This window comes from Xiphophorus couchianus, chromosome 7 (genome assembly GCF_001444195.1).
Source record: "Xiphophorus couchianus chromosome 7, X_couchianus-1.0, whole genome shotgun sequence".
Lineage (NCBI taxonomy): Eukaryota > Metazoa > Chordata > Actinopteri > Cyprinodontiformes > Poeciliidae > Xiphophorus > Xiphophorus couchianus.
Genome location: NC_040234.1, coordinates 7,158,751 through 7,175,936, shown reverse-complemented (window position 1 = coordinate 7,175,936; position 17,186 = coordinate 7,158,751). Strand labels below are relative to the sequence as shown.

At 43.0% G+C, this 17,186-nt stretch overlaps 1 protein-coding gene across 32 annotated transcripts in view; it reads left to right on the top strand.

Moving 5' to 3' along the window:
* Nucleotides 1–17,186, top strand: part of neb (nebulin) — a 75,159-nt gene that overhangs the window by 23,381 nt on the left and 34,592 nt on the right. For 25 of the 32 annotated variants that reach the window (XM_028023081.1, XM_028023083.1, XM_028023111.1 and 22 more), the window contains 39 exons: nucleotides 415–618; nucleotides 732–836; nucleotides 968–1,075; nucleotides 1,161–1,472; nucleotides 1,594–1,797; nucleotides 1,921–2,025; nucleotides 2,115–2,222; nucleotides 2,360–2,671; nucleotides 2,755–2,958; nucleotides 3,048–3,152; nucleotides 3,776–3,883; nucleotides 3,984–4,295; nucleotides 4,380–4,583; nucleotides 4,673–4,777; nucleotides 4,852–4,959; nucleotides 5,053–5,364; nucleotides 6,439–6,642; nucleotides 6,770–6,874; nucleotides 7,028–7,135; nucleotides 7,231–7,542; nucleotides 7,642–7,845; nucleotides 7,940–8,044; nucleotides 8,169–8,276; nucleotides 8,356–8,667; nucleotides 8,752–8,856; nucleotides 9,420–9,518; nucleotides 9,649–9,750; nucleotides 9,843–9,950; nucleotides 14,379–14,690; nucleotides 14,778–14,882; nucleotides 14,976–15,080; nucleotides 15,178–15,282; nucleotides 15,367–15,474; nucleotides 15,591–15,701; nucleotides 16,033–16,230; nucleotides 16,425–16,529; nucleotides 16,631–16,735; nucleotides 16,829–16,933; nucleotides 17,032–17,139. In XM_028023081.1, coding sequence (XP_027878882.1) covers nucleotides 415–618; nucleotides 732–836; nucleotides 968–1,075; nucleotides 1,161–1,472; nucleotides 1,594–1,797; nucleotides 1,921–2,025; nucleotides 2,115–2,222; nucleotides 2,360–2,671; nucleotides 2,755–2,958; nucleotides 3,048–3,152; nucleotides 3,776–3,883; nucleotides 3,984–4,295; nucleotides 4,380–4,583; nucleotides 4,673–4,777; nucleotides 4,852–4,959; nucleotides 5,053–5,364; nucleotides 6,439–6,642; nucleotides 6,770–6,874; nucleotides 7,028–7,135; nucleotides 7,231–7,542; nucleotides 7,642–7,845; nucleotides 7,940–8,044; nucleotides 8,169–8,276; nucleotides 8,356–8,667; nucleotides 8,752–8,856; nucleotides 9,420–9,518; nucleotides 9,649–9,750; nucleotides 9,843–9,950; nucleotides 14,379–14,690; nucleotides 14,778–14,882; nucleotides 14,976–15,080; nucleotides 15,178–15,282; nucleotides 15,367–15,474; nucleotides 15,591–15,701; nucleotides 16,033–16,230; nucleotides 16,425–16,529; nucleotides 16,631–16,735; nucleotides 16,829–16,933; nucleotides 17,032–17,139 — 6,255 coding nt within the window. The remainder of the gene's footprint in view (nucleotides 1–414; nucleotides 619–731; nucleotides 837–967; nucleotides 1,076–1,160; nucleotides 1,473–1,593; nucleotides 1,798–1,920; nucleotides 2,026–2,114; nucleotides 2,223–2,359; nucleotides 2,672–2,754; nucleotides 2,959–3,047; nucleotides 3,153–3,775; nucleotides 3,884–3,983; nucleotides 4,296–4,379; nucleotides 4,584–4,672; nucleotides 4,778–4,851; nucleotides 4,960–5,052; nucleotides 5,365–6,438; nucleotides 6,643–6,769; nucleotides 6,875–7,027; nucleotides 7,136–7,230; nucleotides 7,543–7,641; nucleotides 7,846–7,939; nucleotides 8,045–8,168; nucleotides 8,277–8,355; nucleotides 8,668–8,751; nucleotides 8,857–9,419; nucleotides 9,519–9,648; nucleotides 9,751–9,842; nucleotides 9,951–14,378; nucleotides 14,691–14,777; nucleotides 14,883–14,975; nucleotides 15,081–15,177; nucleotides 15,283–15,366; nucleotides 15,475–15,590; nucleotides 15,702–16,032; nucleotides 16,231–16,424; nucleotides 16,530–16,630; nucleotides 16,736–16,828; nucleotides 16,934–17,031; nucleotides 17,140–17,186) is intronic. The other 7 variants (XM_028023099.1, XM_028023100.1, XM_028023108.1 and 4 more) reach the window with 7 other exon arrangements.

The window sequence follows — 17,186 nt, the reverse complement described above, 5'->3', positions numbered from 1 at the left end:
TAATATACTTTAATCTAACATACTATTGCTACCAATATTAAAAAGGTATATCAGAAATTAAACCTTAAGTGTTCCCAAAATTCCTAAGTTGTGATCAACTCCAGATGCAACTCTGAGCTCCTGGGAAACCCCCAACCTCTGACCTGTGAGCCGGGGAAGATATTCTTTATGGCCTACTAATTTAAAGCCTTTCAAGAGCATAGTGTTTTATGGCTGCTCTAAGTTACAGCCTTGCCAGGAGACTGTTTATCTCTGATCGTTTACCTTGCATCAGCTTGTCCAAATAGGAATGTTGATCTACTTAAACGCACATGGCATTAGCTTAACTATATTAAACAATCAAAAATAGCCATATTTCCTTAACAACAGACAGACTAAGTGAAGTATTTAAACGCCACTTCTTTTTATTGTCAGAATGTCTACAAGGAGGATTTGAAGATGTTGCAGGGTGTCGGCTGGGTGCCGATAGGTTCACTGGATGTTGAAAAGGCTAAAGTTGCTGCTCGGATCCTGAGTGAACAGAAATATCGCCAGCACCCGAGCAATTTCAAATTCAAGTGCACTACTGAGGACATGCCAGTGGCACTGGCTAAGGCTAATGCTCAGATCATGAACAAGGTGCGTTTTCATCAAGTTTTTGAGACAAGACAAACAGCTCTTCATTTCATCAAAGTGTCTGTCCTCTGTCATTGCAATATAACTTCCCCTCTCATATTTCCTCAAACCTTCAGAAAGCATACAGTGAAGCCTGGGACAATGAGAAGACAAAGATCCACATCATGCCAGATGCCATGGACGTCCTTCTTGCTAAAGCAAACAGTTATCATTACAGCTTGGTAAGTGTGATTGAATTACTGAATGAACTTCAAACTAATGATCAAATGGTTCTGATTTAAAATGATAGCAAGGTTTGATTAATACAAGTTGGTCAAATTAATTTCAATTGAATATGTTTGGATTATTTTAGAAAAATTACAAACAAGATAATGAAGATGCTAAGAAGAAGGGCTACAACTTGCGTGCCGATGCCATATCCATCATCGCAGCCAAGACATCCAGGGGCATTGCCAGCGATGTAAGCTGCCATAATTATTTACGATATACTGCTCCGAATGTGTCATCTTATATGTTAGTAATTTTTTTATTCTCCTTTCCACTAGTACAAGTACAAGACCGGATACCGTAAGCAGGTCGGTCACCACATCGGTGCCCGCTGCGTCCAGGACGACCCTCTGCTCATGCTGGCTCTGAACTCAGCCAAGATCGCCAGTGACGCTCTGTACAAGAAGGACTTCAACAAGTCCAAGACCAAGTTCAACCTGCCAGCGGACATGCTGAACCTTGAACTGGCCAAGAAATGCCAGATCCAAGTCAACGACTTCAACTACAGGACTCACCTGCACCAGTGGACTTGTCTTCCAGACTCCAACGACGTGGTCCAGGCCAGACTTGCATATGACCTACAGAGTGATGTGAGTAAGAGTCTCCATTTCTTCTGCGGTGGATAATTTTGTTTTAAATTCATACCTGTTTTGTTTATTATAGAAGTGACTGCTTAATAGCTGATTTCTGTTTGTTTGTTTTTTTGTCCAGGCTGTGTATAAGGAGGATCTGAGATTGATGCAGGGTATTGGATGGGTGCCGATAGGTTCCCTGGATGTTGAGAAGGTGAAGAAAGCTAATGAGATTCTAAGTGAAAGGGGCTATCGTCAACACCCGAGCAAGTTCAGATTCAAGAGCACTACTGAGGATATGCCCCTGGCACTAGCAAAAGCCAATGCTCAAGTTATGAACAAGGTAAGAAACAAAACTATTCTCTTTAGCTATTGATGAAAAAAAATCACATAAAAAATGCTTCTGTGTTATGCAAAATTCACTTGTTTGTTGATCTTTCATGATCGTCGGTTTCTGTGATCACAGAAAGCTTACGTTGAAGCCTGGGAGAATGAAAAGACAAAGATCCACGTCATGCCTGACGCTATGGATGTTCTTTTGGCCAAAGCAAACAATGTCATCTACAGTGTGGTATGTTCAAGCTAAACAGACGGTGTGAACAAGTTCTGGCTTTACGTTTGCGTTGTAAAAACATCTCACTTTTCTGGATATGTTCACAGAAAAAATACAAACAGGCGAATGAAGATTCCAAAAAGAAAGGCTACGACCTGCGCGGAGACGCCATTTCCATTCTTGCAGCCAAAGCATCCAGAGACATTGCCAGCGATGTAAGTTACTCTTAAACGACAAGTATTTGGAAAATAGATAATTTGTTTAATCAAAACTTCTTGTTAAAGATTATATTGCTTTACCCAGGTTACTGGGTTTGATTGGTAACTATGACGCTGTTTCTCTTTTTGTCTAGTACAAGTACAAGACCGGATACCGTAAGCAGGTCGGTCACCACATCGGTGCCCGCTGCGTCCAGGACGACCCTCTGCTCGTGCTAGCTCTGAACTCAGCCAAGATCGCCAGTGACGCTCTGTACAAGAAGGACTTCAACAAGTCCAAGACCAAGTTCAACCTGCCTGTGGACATGCTGAACCTTGAACTGGCCAAGAAATGCCAGATCCAGGTCAACGACTTCAACTACAGGACTCACCTGCACCAGTGGACTTGTCTTCCAGACTCCAACGACGTGGTCCAGGCCAGACTTGCATACGACCTGCAGAGTGATGTATGTGGTACTTGTAATTTCCTCGTTCATGTGTCTTGTTTCATTATGCAAATTCTGCAAACTCAGCCTGATGTGCTTTCCAGGCCGTCTACAAAGCCGACCTGAAGTGGCTCCAGGGTATGGGCTGGGTTCCCATTGGTTCGCTGGATGTGGAGAAAGCCAAGAAAGCTGCAGAGGTTTTGAATGACAGGAAGTATCGTCAGCACCCCAGCACGGTCAAATTCACCAGTCCCATCGATGCTATGAACATTGTGCTGGCAAAGAACAATGCGATGACAATGAACAAGGTAAACCTGACCTTCATGTGGATGTGTACGACCATTTATGGCCTCATTGTTGCTCACAGAGATGCTAATGTTGTGTGCTATGTTGCTAGCGCCTCTACACTGAGGCATGGGAGAATGAAAAGACCAAGCTGCACATCAACCCTGACACTCCTGAGATTGTGCTCTCTCAACAAAATGCCATCAACTTGAGCAAGGTTAGTATAATCTCTTTTACAAATAATTAAAAAAAAACTGCAAATCTTACCTTGAATTCTATAAATATTTGCAAAACTGTTTCTTTCTTGCTGCTTTGAAAATAAATTTTGTCTTTGCTGTAATTTCTAATCGCGTCTCTTCCAGTTGTGTTTACCAGTTCAGTTTACATCATCTTGAGATACTAAATAAACAATACAGCATGTAGTTTAGTGACATGAGTAAAAGGAGCATCAATATTTATAGAAATATATATAACAAAACTCATACAAAACCACATATGAGTGTATATGTGGTAAATAAAATAAACAGAAGGGGTGATTTAATGTCATATATTAAATAATTTCTTATTAGTGTTCCCCTTACTGCTCACATATTACTTTTAACTGCTGCCAAACACTGTTAAGCTGGATCTCATATTATGTTTCTGCTCTCAAAGCAAACAGATCCAACCAAATCAGAGTAATAATCAGAGTTTATTTAGTTGTCCCATCCTGTTTAGGGAAAGAGCGTGGTGAGTCTGGTTACCTTGTTATGTAAGACTATATTTGTTCAACAAGTGGTTGTCATTGAATTTAGTTTTTAAAATCACTTGAAATTACAATTTTTGCCTGTTTTTCTACAGAAACTGTACAAACAAGGCTTTGAGGAAACCATCAGAAAAGGCTACTTCCTTCCTCCAGATGCAGTTTCTGTCAAAGCTGCAAAGACCTCCAGGGACATCGTCAGTGATGTAAGTCCCACACACTGTAGTGTCCATTTAGTCGACTAATTCTCAAATAAAATGTAAGCGACGGTGGTATGATAAACATTTTTTCCTCCGCTTCCATCAGTACAAGTACAAGACCGGATACCGTAAGCAGGTCGGCCACCACATCGGTGCCCGCTGCGTCCAGGACGACCCTCTGCTCGTGCTGGCTCTGAACTCAGCCAAGATCGCCAGTGACGCTCTGTACAAGAAGGACTTCAACAAGTCCAAGACCAAGTTCAACCTGCCTGTGGACATGCTGAACCTTGAACTGGCCAAGAAATGCCAGATCCAGGTCAACGACTTCAACTACAGGACTCACCTGCACCAGTGGACTTGTCTTCCAGACTCCAACGACGTGGTTCAGGCCAGGAAGGCCTACGACCTGCAGAGTGACGTGAGCACCCATGTCACATGTTCAGTTTATTATGTCGTCCAACTGTTTTCACGTGCTTTCTAAGACTCAAACTGTCTTGTTCAGGCTGTGTACAAAGCTGACATGGATGAAGTGATCGGTGTAGGATGGGTGCCGATCGGTTCTCTGGATGTGGTGAAAGCCAAGAACGCTTCAAAGATTCTCAGCGACCTTCTCTACAGGCAGAAACCGGACAAATTTAAATACAAAACTGATATGACTGCCATGCCCCTGGTTTTAGCCAAAGCAAATGCAGAGATCATCAATAAGGTAACGATGCACATATTTTGTATTTTGGTTATTCTGATGATGTTCTTGGGAGCATCTTGACTTAATTTTCTGTGTTCTTTTCCCCGCAGAAAAACTACATTGCTGCATGGGAAGCAGACAAATTAAAGACCCACATGATCCCAGACCTTCCTGAAATCCTGCTTTCCAGATCTAACGCGTACAACATCAGCAATGTAAGTCTGACCTACCTACACCTAATGCAGCTTCGCTTAGTCCTGTTGCAATTTACATGTTCTTTCTTTTTCAGAAAAATTACAGAGAAGGTGTCGAGAAAATGTTCAGAAAGGGCTACCACATGATGCCTGACGCTGTTTCTGTTGTTGCCGCTAAACACGGAAGAGAAATCATCAGCGATGTATGTCACATATCACTCTTTAATTTCTCCTTGACGCGTGGTTTTGCTTAAAATAACCTTTGATTTTATTTATTTATTTTTGTCTCTTTAAAGTATAAATACAAGACAGGATACCGCAAGCAGGTCGGTCACCACATCGGAGCGCTCAGTTGTCAGGACGACCCTCTCATCGTGCTGGCTCTGAACTCAGCCAAGATCGCCAGCGACGTTCTGTACAAGAAGGACTTCAACAAGTCCAAGACCAAGTTCCACCTGCCCGTAGACATGCTGAATCTGGAGCTGGCCAAGAAATGCCAGGTCCAGGTCAACGACTTCAACTACAGGACTCACCTGCACAACTGGACTTGTCTGCCGGACTCCAACGACGTGGTCCAGGCCAGGAAGGCCTACGACTTACAGAGCGACGTGAGTTCAGAAACCCACTTATGGTCCAGCGTCTTGCAGAATATGGTTATTTTGATACTTTGTCACGTTTCAACCACAAATTTAAATGTATGCTTGACCATTTTACTTAATATGCACCCACCTTTAAAATTTCAGTGTAAATACATTCATTTTAAGTTGGTAATCTGTATTACCAACTTCCTTCATGTTTATTCTGTCATAAACATGAAGGAGTCTTCATGAATGATTATGACTATTATCATGAAGCGTCAATATTTATTCAGTCGTCATTGAAAGTCCATTAAAAGTGTAAACGTTGCATTATTTTGTACATAATGACACTTTTAATGGACTTTCAATGCAACTTTTAGAACAACTTTGGATTAAAAGTGTCATTTTTAACCGAATGGCGCTTCATGACAACAGTTATAAACATTCATGAAGACTCCTTTGTGTTCATGACGGGTGTCATGTCACGTTTATGACAGCGTCACATCAGTCTTATGCACACTCCTTCAAATAAAGTGTCACCGAAAATTTGGTCCCAGGAATCACCGAAGCAGCTTATTATTTCATCCTTACAAAACTAACAGCCAGAGCTGGAAATGAATGGTTTGATAAAAGCATCTTTGTGTTAAAATGGCTGAAACAAAGTCCAGAACTTGAATATAATTTAGACAAGACTTGATTGTTATTCACTGTAGATTTGTAAAAACATCGTCAAAAGCTGGTTACGACTTGCTGCTGTGATTGCAGTAAAACATGAACCTGTAAAGTATTGGTTGAACTCAAATGGATCATGTTACACTTTTGATTTGTAAGAAATGTTAAAACCCACCTATTGGGAGTGAACACTCTTGTGAATGCTCTCTTCTCAGTATTTGTAAATGCGTATGAATCATTATTTTTCCACTTCACAATTATATACTTCTTAATGAAGGCTTATCACATAAAAGCCAAATAAAACACTAAAATATGTGGTTGTGACAAAGACGTTGAACAGTTACATAATTTTAAAAACACAACATTTCTTAATTCGAATATTTATTTGTCTAAGAGTTAGTCCGCTCAGAACTTTGCTCCCCACTCACACAGGCTGTGTACAAGGCTGACATGGAATGGGTCAAGGGAATGGGATGGGTGCCAATTGGGTCGCTGGAAGTGGAGAAAGCCAAGAAAGCAGCAGAGATCCTGAGCGACAGGAAGTACCGGCAGCATCCCAGCCAATTCAAGTTCACTGCCAAGACGTCAGATATGCCATATGCTCTAGCGCAAGCTAATGCCCAGAATATGAACAAGGTACAAAAAGCTAAATTTAACCATTTCTTTTTATAGAAAGTTTTGATGAGTTTTATTCTCATATGAAAACTACTTAATAAGGAAATTCTGGTTTTTAATGCATATTTTATGTAATAAATTTTTACAGAAAGCGTACATCGAGGCCTGGGAAAAGGACAAGCTCAACCTCCACATCTTACCTGACACTCCAGAGATCCTGCTGGCAAAGCAGAATAAACTCAACACCAGTCTGGTAATGCAACGCTTTTAAAAAACATTTTTTTAACATAATTAAATAATCATTTACTCCAAAGATCATTACTGAATGTGTGGAGGTTTATATGTATTTGGTTTTTAGCACAAACTGAACAGGATGCAACATCATCGCTTTTTGTTTCTTCCACAGAAATATTACCGTGAAGGTTTTGTTAATGCCATCAACAAGGGCTACTTCCTTCCCAAAGATGCCATTTCTGTCCTAGCAGCCAAAACATCCCGCAACATCATCAGCGACGTAAGTTTGTGTCACAAACATTTTCGCACTTCCCATCGTACGTAAATGGTTTCACGTGAAATAAGAACTCACGCAGATATTTTTTTCGGTTTTAGTACAAATACAAGGCTGGTTTCCGCAAGCAGTGCGGCCACCACATCGGTGCGCTGAGCGTTAAGGATGACCCGCTGATCATGCTGGCCGCTCATGTGGCCAAGATCTCCAGCGACAACATCTATAAGAAAGACTTCAACAAGTCCAAGACCAAGTACAACCTCCCAGCGGACATGCTGACCCTTGAGCTGGCCAAGAAATGCCAGGTCCAGGTCAACGACTTCAACTACAGGACTCACCTGCACCAGTGGACCTGCCTGCCAGACTCTACCGACGTGGTCCAGGCCAGGAAGGCCTACGACCTGCAGAGCGATGTGAGCACATGTGCCATGAAGTGTAATAAAGCCAATTTATCAGTTAAAAGAAAATCACCACTAAAACCAACATGTGTGTTGTTTTTTTGTTTTTTTTAGGCTGTTTACAAGGCGGATATGGAGTGGCTGAAAGGCTGCGGCTGGTCTCCCCATGAGTGCGTGGATGTGGTCAAAGTTAAACACGCCCAGACTGTTCTGAACGACAGACTCTACCGCCAGCACCCAAGCACCGTCAAGTTCACCAGCATTGTGGACCTCCCCGCCATCGTCCTGTCCAAGCAAAACGCTGAAATCCTCAGCGATGTGAGTCGGAAAGCAGACTAAAACTGAGAATTCGTACAAATATTTGTACAAACGAGAACAAAATAAAGTCTTTTTTTTTCTCTGTCTGCAACAGAGGAAATATAGGGAAGTTTGGGACAAAGATAAGCTCACCATTCACATCCCACCTGACATTCCTCCTTACGAGCTGGCCAAGGCCAACGCTATTACTATTAGCAATGTAAGTTTGTGCCGACTTTCTCGCTTTGAAAATAGCACACCAGTGCTATCTTATTGTGATCTTATTGAAATTGTCTCCTGGTTTGATAGTGATACCTTATAATTATTCGTTGTGCTCTGTGCAGAAACTGTACACAGAAGCATGGGACAAGCAGAAGGCCAAAGCCTGCCACGTCAAGGAGGACGCCATATCTGTGCTGAAAGCTAAAGCTTCCAGGGACATCATTAGTGATGTAAGAAAGAAGGAAGTCACCCTACATCTGTAATGTGGGCATTTGTTATTAACTTCTTTTTTTTTTTTGTTGCTTTCAGTACAAGTACAAAGAGGGATACCGTAAGCAGGTCGGTCACCACATCGGTGCCCGCTGCGTCCAGGACGACCCTCTCATCATGCTGGCTCTGAACTCAGCCAAGATCGCCAGTGACGCTCTGTACAAGAAGGACTTCAACAAGTCCAAGACCAAGTTCAACCTGCCTGCGGACATGCTGACACTTGAGCTGGCCAAGAAATGCCAGGTCCAGGTCAACGACTTCAACTACAGGACTTACCTGCACCAGTGGACCTGCCTGCCGGACTCTACCGACGTGGTCCAGGCCAGGAAGGCCTACGACCTGCAGAGTGACGTGAGTTACTGGAGATGTTTTTGGAAAGTGTCCATTTGTTATTTTATTATTACCTGCATTATTTAAATGATTTTTTCCTTCTAGGCTGTGTACAAAGCTGACATGGAGTGGTTAAAGGGCTGTGGGTGGACGCCACACGAGTGTGTAGATGTTGTAAAGGTGAAGAATGCACAAAAGATTCTCGCTGAGGTAAGTTTTACACACATCCATCCTCAAACCACCTTAAATATAACTTATTCTATGTTACACGCACTGATAGGTATTTTTCAAACCTTCATGAAAGACAACCACAGACAACGTTTTAGTTTTGAATCAAGTCTTTTGCAAAAGGAGAAAACATGGCAAACCACTTCTCCAAGGAGTCTACCATGCGTTCTGACTCTCCGCATCAGAACTGGTCTTTTATTACAAAACAGAGCAGGAATGGGCTGTGGAGGGAGGGTTATTCTGAACAGAGAAAGAAAAGAGGATACAGAAACTAACATTCTACACACAGGCCGTTTAGAGAGTATCCCAAGATAAGAAACAACTGCAGCTTCAAGATTTAGGGAAAAAACAAGTTTCGTCTTTCACACGGTTTAAGAAATTCCTCCTCTCTGGGCTGTGAATACTAAACCTATGAATGAGAAGCAAACTAGTAAAACTGCTAATGTAAGAATGATAACAAAACATCATTATTCTAACACGCACACTATGTTAAAAGGTACTTCGAGGTTGATATGTTTTTGATTTAATCTGGCTTTTGTTCACAGAGAGGCTACCGGGTCAAGCTGGACGAACAGAAGTACTCAGTTCCCACTGACAGAGTTGACTTGGCCTGCGCCAAGAATGCTGCTGAGGTCTTAAACGAGGTAACAGTTTTTCTCCTTTTGCATATGTTTTATGAATTTGGTTTTAATGCTTTGTTTAAAATTCCATCACAGAGATGTTGCAGTATCACATATATCTTGTTTTGTTTTTTTGTCGTTTTGTTCTTCTCAGGCCAAATACCGCGAAGCTTGGCACCAGGATAAGACCAAGTACTCTTTGGTAGACACTCCTGGTCTCGCTACGGCCAGAGAAGTCGCTAAAAATATCCACCCGGTAAGGTTTGTCACACGTTTCAGTTCGAGCTTGCTTTAATTTTCTACCGTTTCTGGATTTGTTAATTTTTTTTCTGTCCTCCCGTCATGCAGAAACTGTACACTGAAGCATGGGACAAGGTGAAAGCCACTGGATACTTCATGCCTGGAGATGCCGTACCAATTAAACAATGCATCAGTACAACTAAAGTGCAGAGTAAGGTGAGTAGAGGGAGTTTATTTCACACAGTAAGAATTTGTACAGGGATTGGTGTTGGTATTGAGAAATGAAGAGCACATCTGAATTTTTTAACTTATTGTTTGTAATTCTAGTTTAACATTTTGGTTACATGTAGACATTAAAAAACATATCTCGTTCATGTTATTGACAAACAAAAAAACACCAACAAAATCTGAATACTTTGTTCATTCAAAGTTTATTCTTCAAGATAGAAAAGTAATTCACATTTTTGTGACTCTCTTAATTTGACGATTGTGGCCCATGTGGCAACATGATTCCATCCATCCATCCATCCATTTTCTGTTCACCCTTTGTCCCTAATGGGGTCGGGAGGGTTGCTGGTGCCCATCTCCAGCTACGTTCCGGGCGAGAGGCGGGGTACACCCTGGACAGGTCGCCAGTCTGTCGCAGGGCATGGCAACATGATTGGATTTCACAAATTAAGGGATTTAAGGAGAAAGTTTGAGGTTTGAGATTTTAACTTAATGTTACGTTTTTCATTTTAAAGTTGCTCATATGTAGTTTTTCAAGAGCAGCAGCTTCAGTCAAGCTGCTGCTTGTGACCACGAGGTAATGAAGTAATATAAATAAAACATAGAAAATGACGGAATAAACTATATGCAACTTGAAATATTGACAAATTATAATAGTCTTATTACATGTACTTTCTTTTGCAGCTCTGTTTATTGTTATTTTAAAAATGTTATATTTATTCACCTTAATTTGAATCTGCATTTACCTTTAACTTGCTGCTGGTGCACACAATAGAAGATATTCCTATTGTATTGAATTGTATTCCATTCTTTCAAAGATTAGTTGACTTTTTTTTTTTCACATTTATCATGAGATGTGATTTTTGCTGCAATAGATTCCAACTATGGATGTAGTTGTGCTACAATTGATCACTTGACAGCATGTATTACAGTTATCTCCTGTTTACTGAAAACAAAATGGGAATAAGAATATATATATAAAAAAAAAAAATTCCCTTCTCACCCACCGCGGGTGGTTCTTATCCTCTGAGCTCGGTCCTCTACCAGAGGCCTGGGAGCTTGAGGGTTCTGCGCAGTATCTTGGCTGTGCCAAGGACTGCACATTTCTGGACTGAGATGTCTGATGTTGTTCCTGGGATCTGTTGTAGCCATTGGTCCAGTTTGGGGGTGACTGCCCCGAGGGCCCCGATGACCACAGGCACCACTGTGGTCTTCACCTTCCAGGCCCTCTCCAGTTCCTCCCTGAGGCCCTGGTATTTCTCTAGTTTCTCGTGCTCCTTTTTCCTGATGTTGCAGTCGCTTGGTATTGCTACATCTACCACAACGGCTTTCCTCTGTTGTTTATCCACTACGACAATGTCTGGTTGGTTCGCCATTACCATTTTGTCTGTCTGGATCTGGAAGTCCCACAGGATCTTAGCTCTGGCGTTCTCCGTCACCTTTGGGGGTGTTTCCCACTTTGATCTCGGGGTTTCCAGTCCATATTCTGCACAGATGTTTCTGTACACTATGCCTGCAACTTGGTTATGTCGTTCCATGTACGCTTTCCCTGCCAGTATCTTGCACCCTGCTGTTATGTGCTGGACTGTCTCAGGGGCCTCCTTGCACAACCTACACCTTGGGTCTTGTCTGGTGTGGTAGATCTGGGCCTCTATTGCTCTGGTGTTTAGGGCCTGTTCCTGGGCGGCCAGGATGAGGGCCTCTGTGCTGTCCTTGAGTCCAGCTTTTTCCAGCCATTGGTAGGATTTACTGATATCAGCCACTTGGGTTATTTGCTGGTGGTACATCCCATGTAGGGGCTTAGCCTCCCATGATGGTATCTCTAGCACCTCAACCTCCATTCCCTGTTGTCTGAGATATTCACTGAGCACATTGTCTGTTGAGGCTTTGTCCCTGATGTATTTATGGATCTTAGTTGTTTCGTCCTGGACTGTGGTTCTCACACTCACTAGTCCTCTGCCTCCTTCCTTGCGGCTCGTGTACAGTCTCAGGGTGCTGGATTTGGGATGGAATCCTCCATGCATTGTTAGTAGTTTTCTAGTCTTAATATCAGTGGCTTTTATCTCCTCCTTTGGCCAGCTAATTATTCCAGCAGGGTATCTGATTACTGGCAGGGCATAGTTGTTTATTGCGCGGATTTTGTTCTTGCGATTTTATTGAGCTGGCTTCTCAGGACTTGCCTTATTCGTTGGAGGTATTTAGCTGTGGCTCCTTTCCTTGTGACCTCATCGAGGTTGCCATTTGCTTGTGGTATACCTAGGTACTTGTAACTGTCCTCTATGTCTGCTATTGTTCCTTCTGGGAGTGAGACCCCTTCTGTGCGGATGACCTTCCCCCTCTTTGTGATCAGCCGACCACACTTCTCTAGTCCGAATGACATCCCAATGTCCGTGCTGTAGATCCTGGTGGTGTGGATCAGTGAGTCGATGTCTCACTCACTCTTGGCATACAGCTTGATGTCATCCATGTAGAGTAGCCAGTCTTGTTGATAATTTGGCTGAGGGGGTTCAGGCCTATGCAGAACAGTAGCAGGGACAGAGCATCTCCTTGGTATATGCCACATTTGATGGACACTTGTGCAAGTGGTTTGCAGTTGGCTTCAAGGGTGGTTTTCCACAGCTTCATCGAGTTTGCAATGAAGGCTCTCAGAGTCCTGTTGATGTTATACATCTCTAAGCATTCAATGATCCAAGTATGCGGCATTGAGTCATAGGCTTTCTTGTAATCAATCCAAGGTTGCAATCAATCCAGGTTGGTGTGCAAGCAATCAATCCAGGTTGGTGTGTCGGGTTTTGCAGTCTCGGGCAACTGTGCGGTCTACGAGGAGTTGGTGTTTGGCTCCTCTGCTATTTACACCGATACCTTTCTGTGCCATGCTCATGTGTTTATCCATGTGTTTGCTTATCTTGGCCGCTATGATGCCTGACATGAGCTTCCATGTTGTGGAGAGGCAGGTTATTGGTCGGTAGTTGGGTGGTACTGGACCCTTTGATGGATCCTTCTGGATTAGGATTGTCCGCCCTTCAATTAACCATTCAGGGTGAGTCCCACTTTGTAGCAGCTGGTTCATTTGGTCTGCCAGTCGCTCATGGAGGGCAGTGAGTTTCTTTAGCCAGTAGGCATGGATCATGTCAGGCCCTGGTGCTGTCCAGTTTTTCATACCTGAGACTCTTTCTTGGACGTCTGTCACAGTGATGGTTACCAAGGCTTGCTCAGGGAGGTTATTATGGTCCTCTCGTAGAGAGATCAACCACTGTGCATTGCTGTTGTGGGACGCCTCCCTTTCCCATATGCCTTTCCAGTATTGTTCAGTCTCCAGCCTTGGTGGGTCTACTCTGTTGTTGTTACCCTGCCATTGAGAGTACACCTTAGCTGGTTGAGTGGAGAAGAGCCGGTTAATCCTTCTGGATTCATTCTCCCTTGTGTATCTCTTTAGGTGGCTGGCCAAGGCTTGGAGCCTCTGTTTGGCAGTTTCGAGTGCTTCAGGTATGGGCATCTGCCTGTACTTTCTGGGTACTGGTCTTTTCATTGTACCCTTGTGGAGCTCTGACAGTTGGCTCACTTCCCTCCTTGTTACCTTGATTTTAGCCTCTAACCGTCTTTTCCATGGTGGGTATTGGGTCTCATGGCTGCTCTTATAGCCAAGTGTCTCAAGAATCACTGATGCTGAGTTGTAGATCAGCTCATTGGTTTCTGTTATGGTGTTGGTAGGGATTGTTCTCAATGCTGCATTCACATTCTCAATGATCTCTGATGGTACTTCACTCAGCCGTTGTAATTGGCGCCGAGGAGGTCTGGTTGTCATTCGGGTCATGATTTTCTCTCTCGTTCAGCTCTGATTCGCTCAATGGGGCCGTGTATCCCCTGACTGGGTGGGGACTTGTAGTTAAGTCCCCACAGTTCTGACATCCAGGTTCCTCCTTTTTGCCGTAGCATTTGTGTTGTATCTCGTCAATCTCAAGTTGTGATAGTAGTTGCCGTTTGCGGATGTTGGAACGCTGAGCTACTAGTTGTTTAGCGCTTAGTGTTGACTGGGGATGTCGAAGTAACCATTCCTTCACCAGTCTTTGCATGTAACCTCTCTGATTAGGGTTACTTGAGTAGTAGCATTCCAACAGATCCACATTTTCATCTCTCGCCCATTTCCGTCTTGTTCCAGTAGCCCATTTGTCATCAAGGTGCTCTGGTTCCCCAACACCTGACGCAGACCTTGTTTGGCCGGGCGACGTCTGAGCCGGCATGTTATGCATTTTTGTGTCTCTCATGGTATGAGGTAGGCAGTAGCTTGAAGGGTCTTGCCTAAGGACCCAGACTGGATTCGATTCGGGTGATATACCGATGCCTTATCTATTGAGCTATCCAGCCAGCCATATATATATATATATATATATATATCTTTTTTTTGTTATCTTGTAGCATAAGTACCTAGAGTCGTACCGCAAGCAGGTCGGTCACCACATCGGAGCCCTGAGCGTCAACGACGATCCTCTCATTGTGTTGGCCATAAACTCAGCCAAGATCGCCAGTGACGCTCTGTACAAGAAAGACTTCAACAAGTCCAAGACCAAGTACAACCTCCCAGCGGACATGCTGACCCTTGAGCTGGCCAAGAAATGCCAGGTCCAGGTCAACGACTTCAACTACAGGACTTACCTGCACAACTGGACTTGTCTGCCGGACTCTAACGACGTGGTCCAGGCCAGGAAGATTTACGAGCTCCAGAGTGACGTGAGTAAACAAGCGATGAGCTTTTGTATGACTTCAACAAAATGTCAAAACTTATCATTCCTAACTCATTGTGGTTTCCGCCTGCAGAACGTCTACCGGGCTGATCTGGAGTGGATCCGGGGCTGCGGCTGGGTGGCGGCTGACTCTGTCGATCACATCAAAGTCAAGAAAGCCCAGGAAATACTCAACGATGTACGGTTCTGTCGTCGCGTCCAGAGTCTGCTATTTGTTTAAGTTGTTGCCACGTCGTGGTTCATCTTGGTGTTGTTTGTTTTTCATCTGCAGAGGCTTTACAAGCAGAACGCCAAAGATTGCTTTGCAAAATTCAGCCTGATCGTGGATCGGCCCGAGATCATTTTGGCAAAAATAAACGCCGCCAACCTCAGCGACGTATGTAATCGAGCGCTTAATGTCATAAATAAAAAGACAACAAAAAAGAGGGAAAAATCAATCAATTAATAAATGTTCATTACACTTTTTTACACAGCTAAAATACAAAGAGACTTTCAATGCAGAAAAAGGTCATTACATCGGCTCGGAGGACACTCCTCAGCTGGCACATAGCAGAGAAATGGCCAAGACCACCAGTGAGGTAATGTGAATCCGTTTCTTCCTCCACCTTTACTTTGGCTACAAGGTTTTATTTCTGACATTTTAACTCTTTTTCTCATTTTAGAAACTTTACAAATCACAATGGGACAGCACTAAAGCTACAAGCTACAGCCTGAACCATGAATACATCCCATTACTGAGTGGCAAGAAGGGCAGGGAGATCGCCAGTGACGTAAGTTTTTACTCTTTCCTTTTTTTATTATTAAAAAATTATTTAAAAAATGTGATTGGCTACATTTTCCTCTGGCTACATGTAAATAAAATTAATTCTGTCATTGTTTTTGTTAGGTGAAGTACAAAGATTCTCACGAAAAAGCCAAGGGCCACTACATGGCTGGGACACTGGTCGACTTCCCTGAGGTGGTGCGCTGCGGCCAGCAGGAGAAAAACAAGGGACTGGTAAGATGTCAGCTAAATTCAACTTTATCTACTTGCAGCAAACCTAAAAAACTTGAGGATAAGTCGGTAAACATTAAACAAAGAGTTTTTTTGTGATTTTCTAGTGGAAGGAAAACACAATTCTTGTACAAATGTGTGTAGAAAAGAGCCAAGGCACAAAATAGGAATGTAGATCAATTCATATTTTGTCATTTGTAAGTTGCTGATTAAGAATACTATCTACTTTCGCAAAGAAAGCGAAACAGATAAAGGAGTTTTCTTTCAGTTACATTTTTGGCTTGAAATTGGAGCTCGACTCCTCCTCGTTTTTTATTAATGTGTGTCTTTACAGAGGATCTACCAGAAGGACTACCACCAAACCAAGACCAAAATCCACCTCCCATCTGACATCATCGCTAACCAGGTGGCCAAGCGGTGCCAGGACATGTTGAGCGATGTCCTGTACCGCACCCACCTGCACCAGTGGACGTGCCACCCAGAGCAGGAGGACGCCATCCGGGCCAGGAAGACCAATGAGATTCTCAGCGATGTAGGTCGTCCTTCTGCGTCCCGATCAAGTTGTTGCACAAATGTGTCGCGTGAGCTTTCTGGAATTACAAATGGAAGACATTCCTCTTTTTTGCCATAGTCTCTTCCAATCACTGAGAAAGTAAAATCTAATTTATGTCTCTATTGAGAAGCAACAGGTAACTCTTGCATATTTTACCAACGCGATTTTAACAGGTGTTCTACAAGGACGACCTGAACTGGATGAAGGGCATCGGTTGCTACGTCTGGGACACGCCAGAGATTATTCGCGCTAAGAAGTCCTACGAGCTGCAGAGTGAAGTCAGTATTTTTATATTAAATGGTTCGTTAAAGCCTATTTCAGAGAGAGAGAGAAAAAAATATATGATTAACTCCAACATTGTGTCTTTGTTATATTCCAGCGTAAATACAGAGCTGACGCTAAGAAAGAGTTTAACAACTACTCCATTGTGACCGACACGCCTGAGTATGTGACCGCTGTCCTGGGCCACACCTGGGCCAGTGACGTAAGTTGCCGTGATTTTAAAAATTGCCGTCAATGGTGTTCTGGAAAGAAAAAAACTAAACCTTTGCATGTATCTTTAAACTATCCTTTGTAGCTGAACTACAGGGAGGCATATCACAAGGAGAAGCACATGTACACCACAGTTCTGGATACGCATGATTATGCCAGATGCCACGACTTCAAATTGTTCTTCAGCAATGTGAGTAAAAATAAAAAATAAAAAAAATGTTTCACGTGTAAAAAGCTTTTAAGAGGCACTGGAACATTTTGACAGTGTTTTCAATTTCCTATCCGAAGAAAAACTACACAGCCGCCTGGGATAAGATTAAGGCAAAGGGCTACAAGATTCCAGTTGACTCCAACGCCTTACAACATGCCAAACAACAGAAGGTCGTTCTCAGTCACGTAAGTTGAAGTTCAGCTCTTAACAGTACCATAACTAAGAGGTGGTT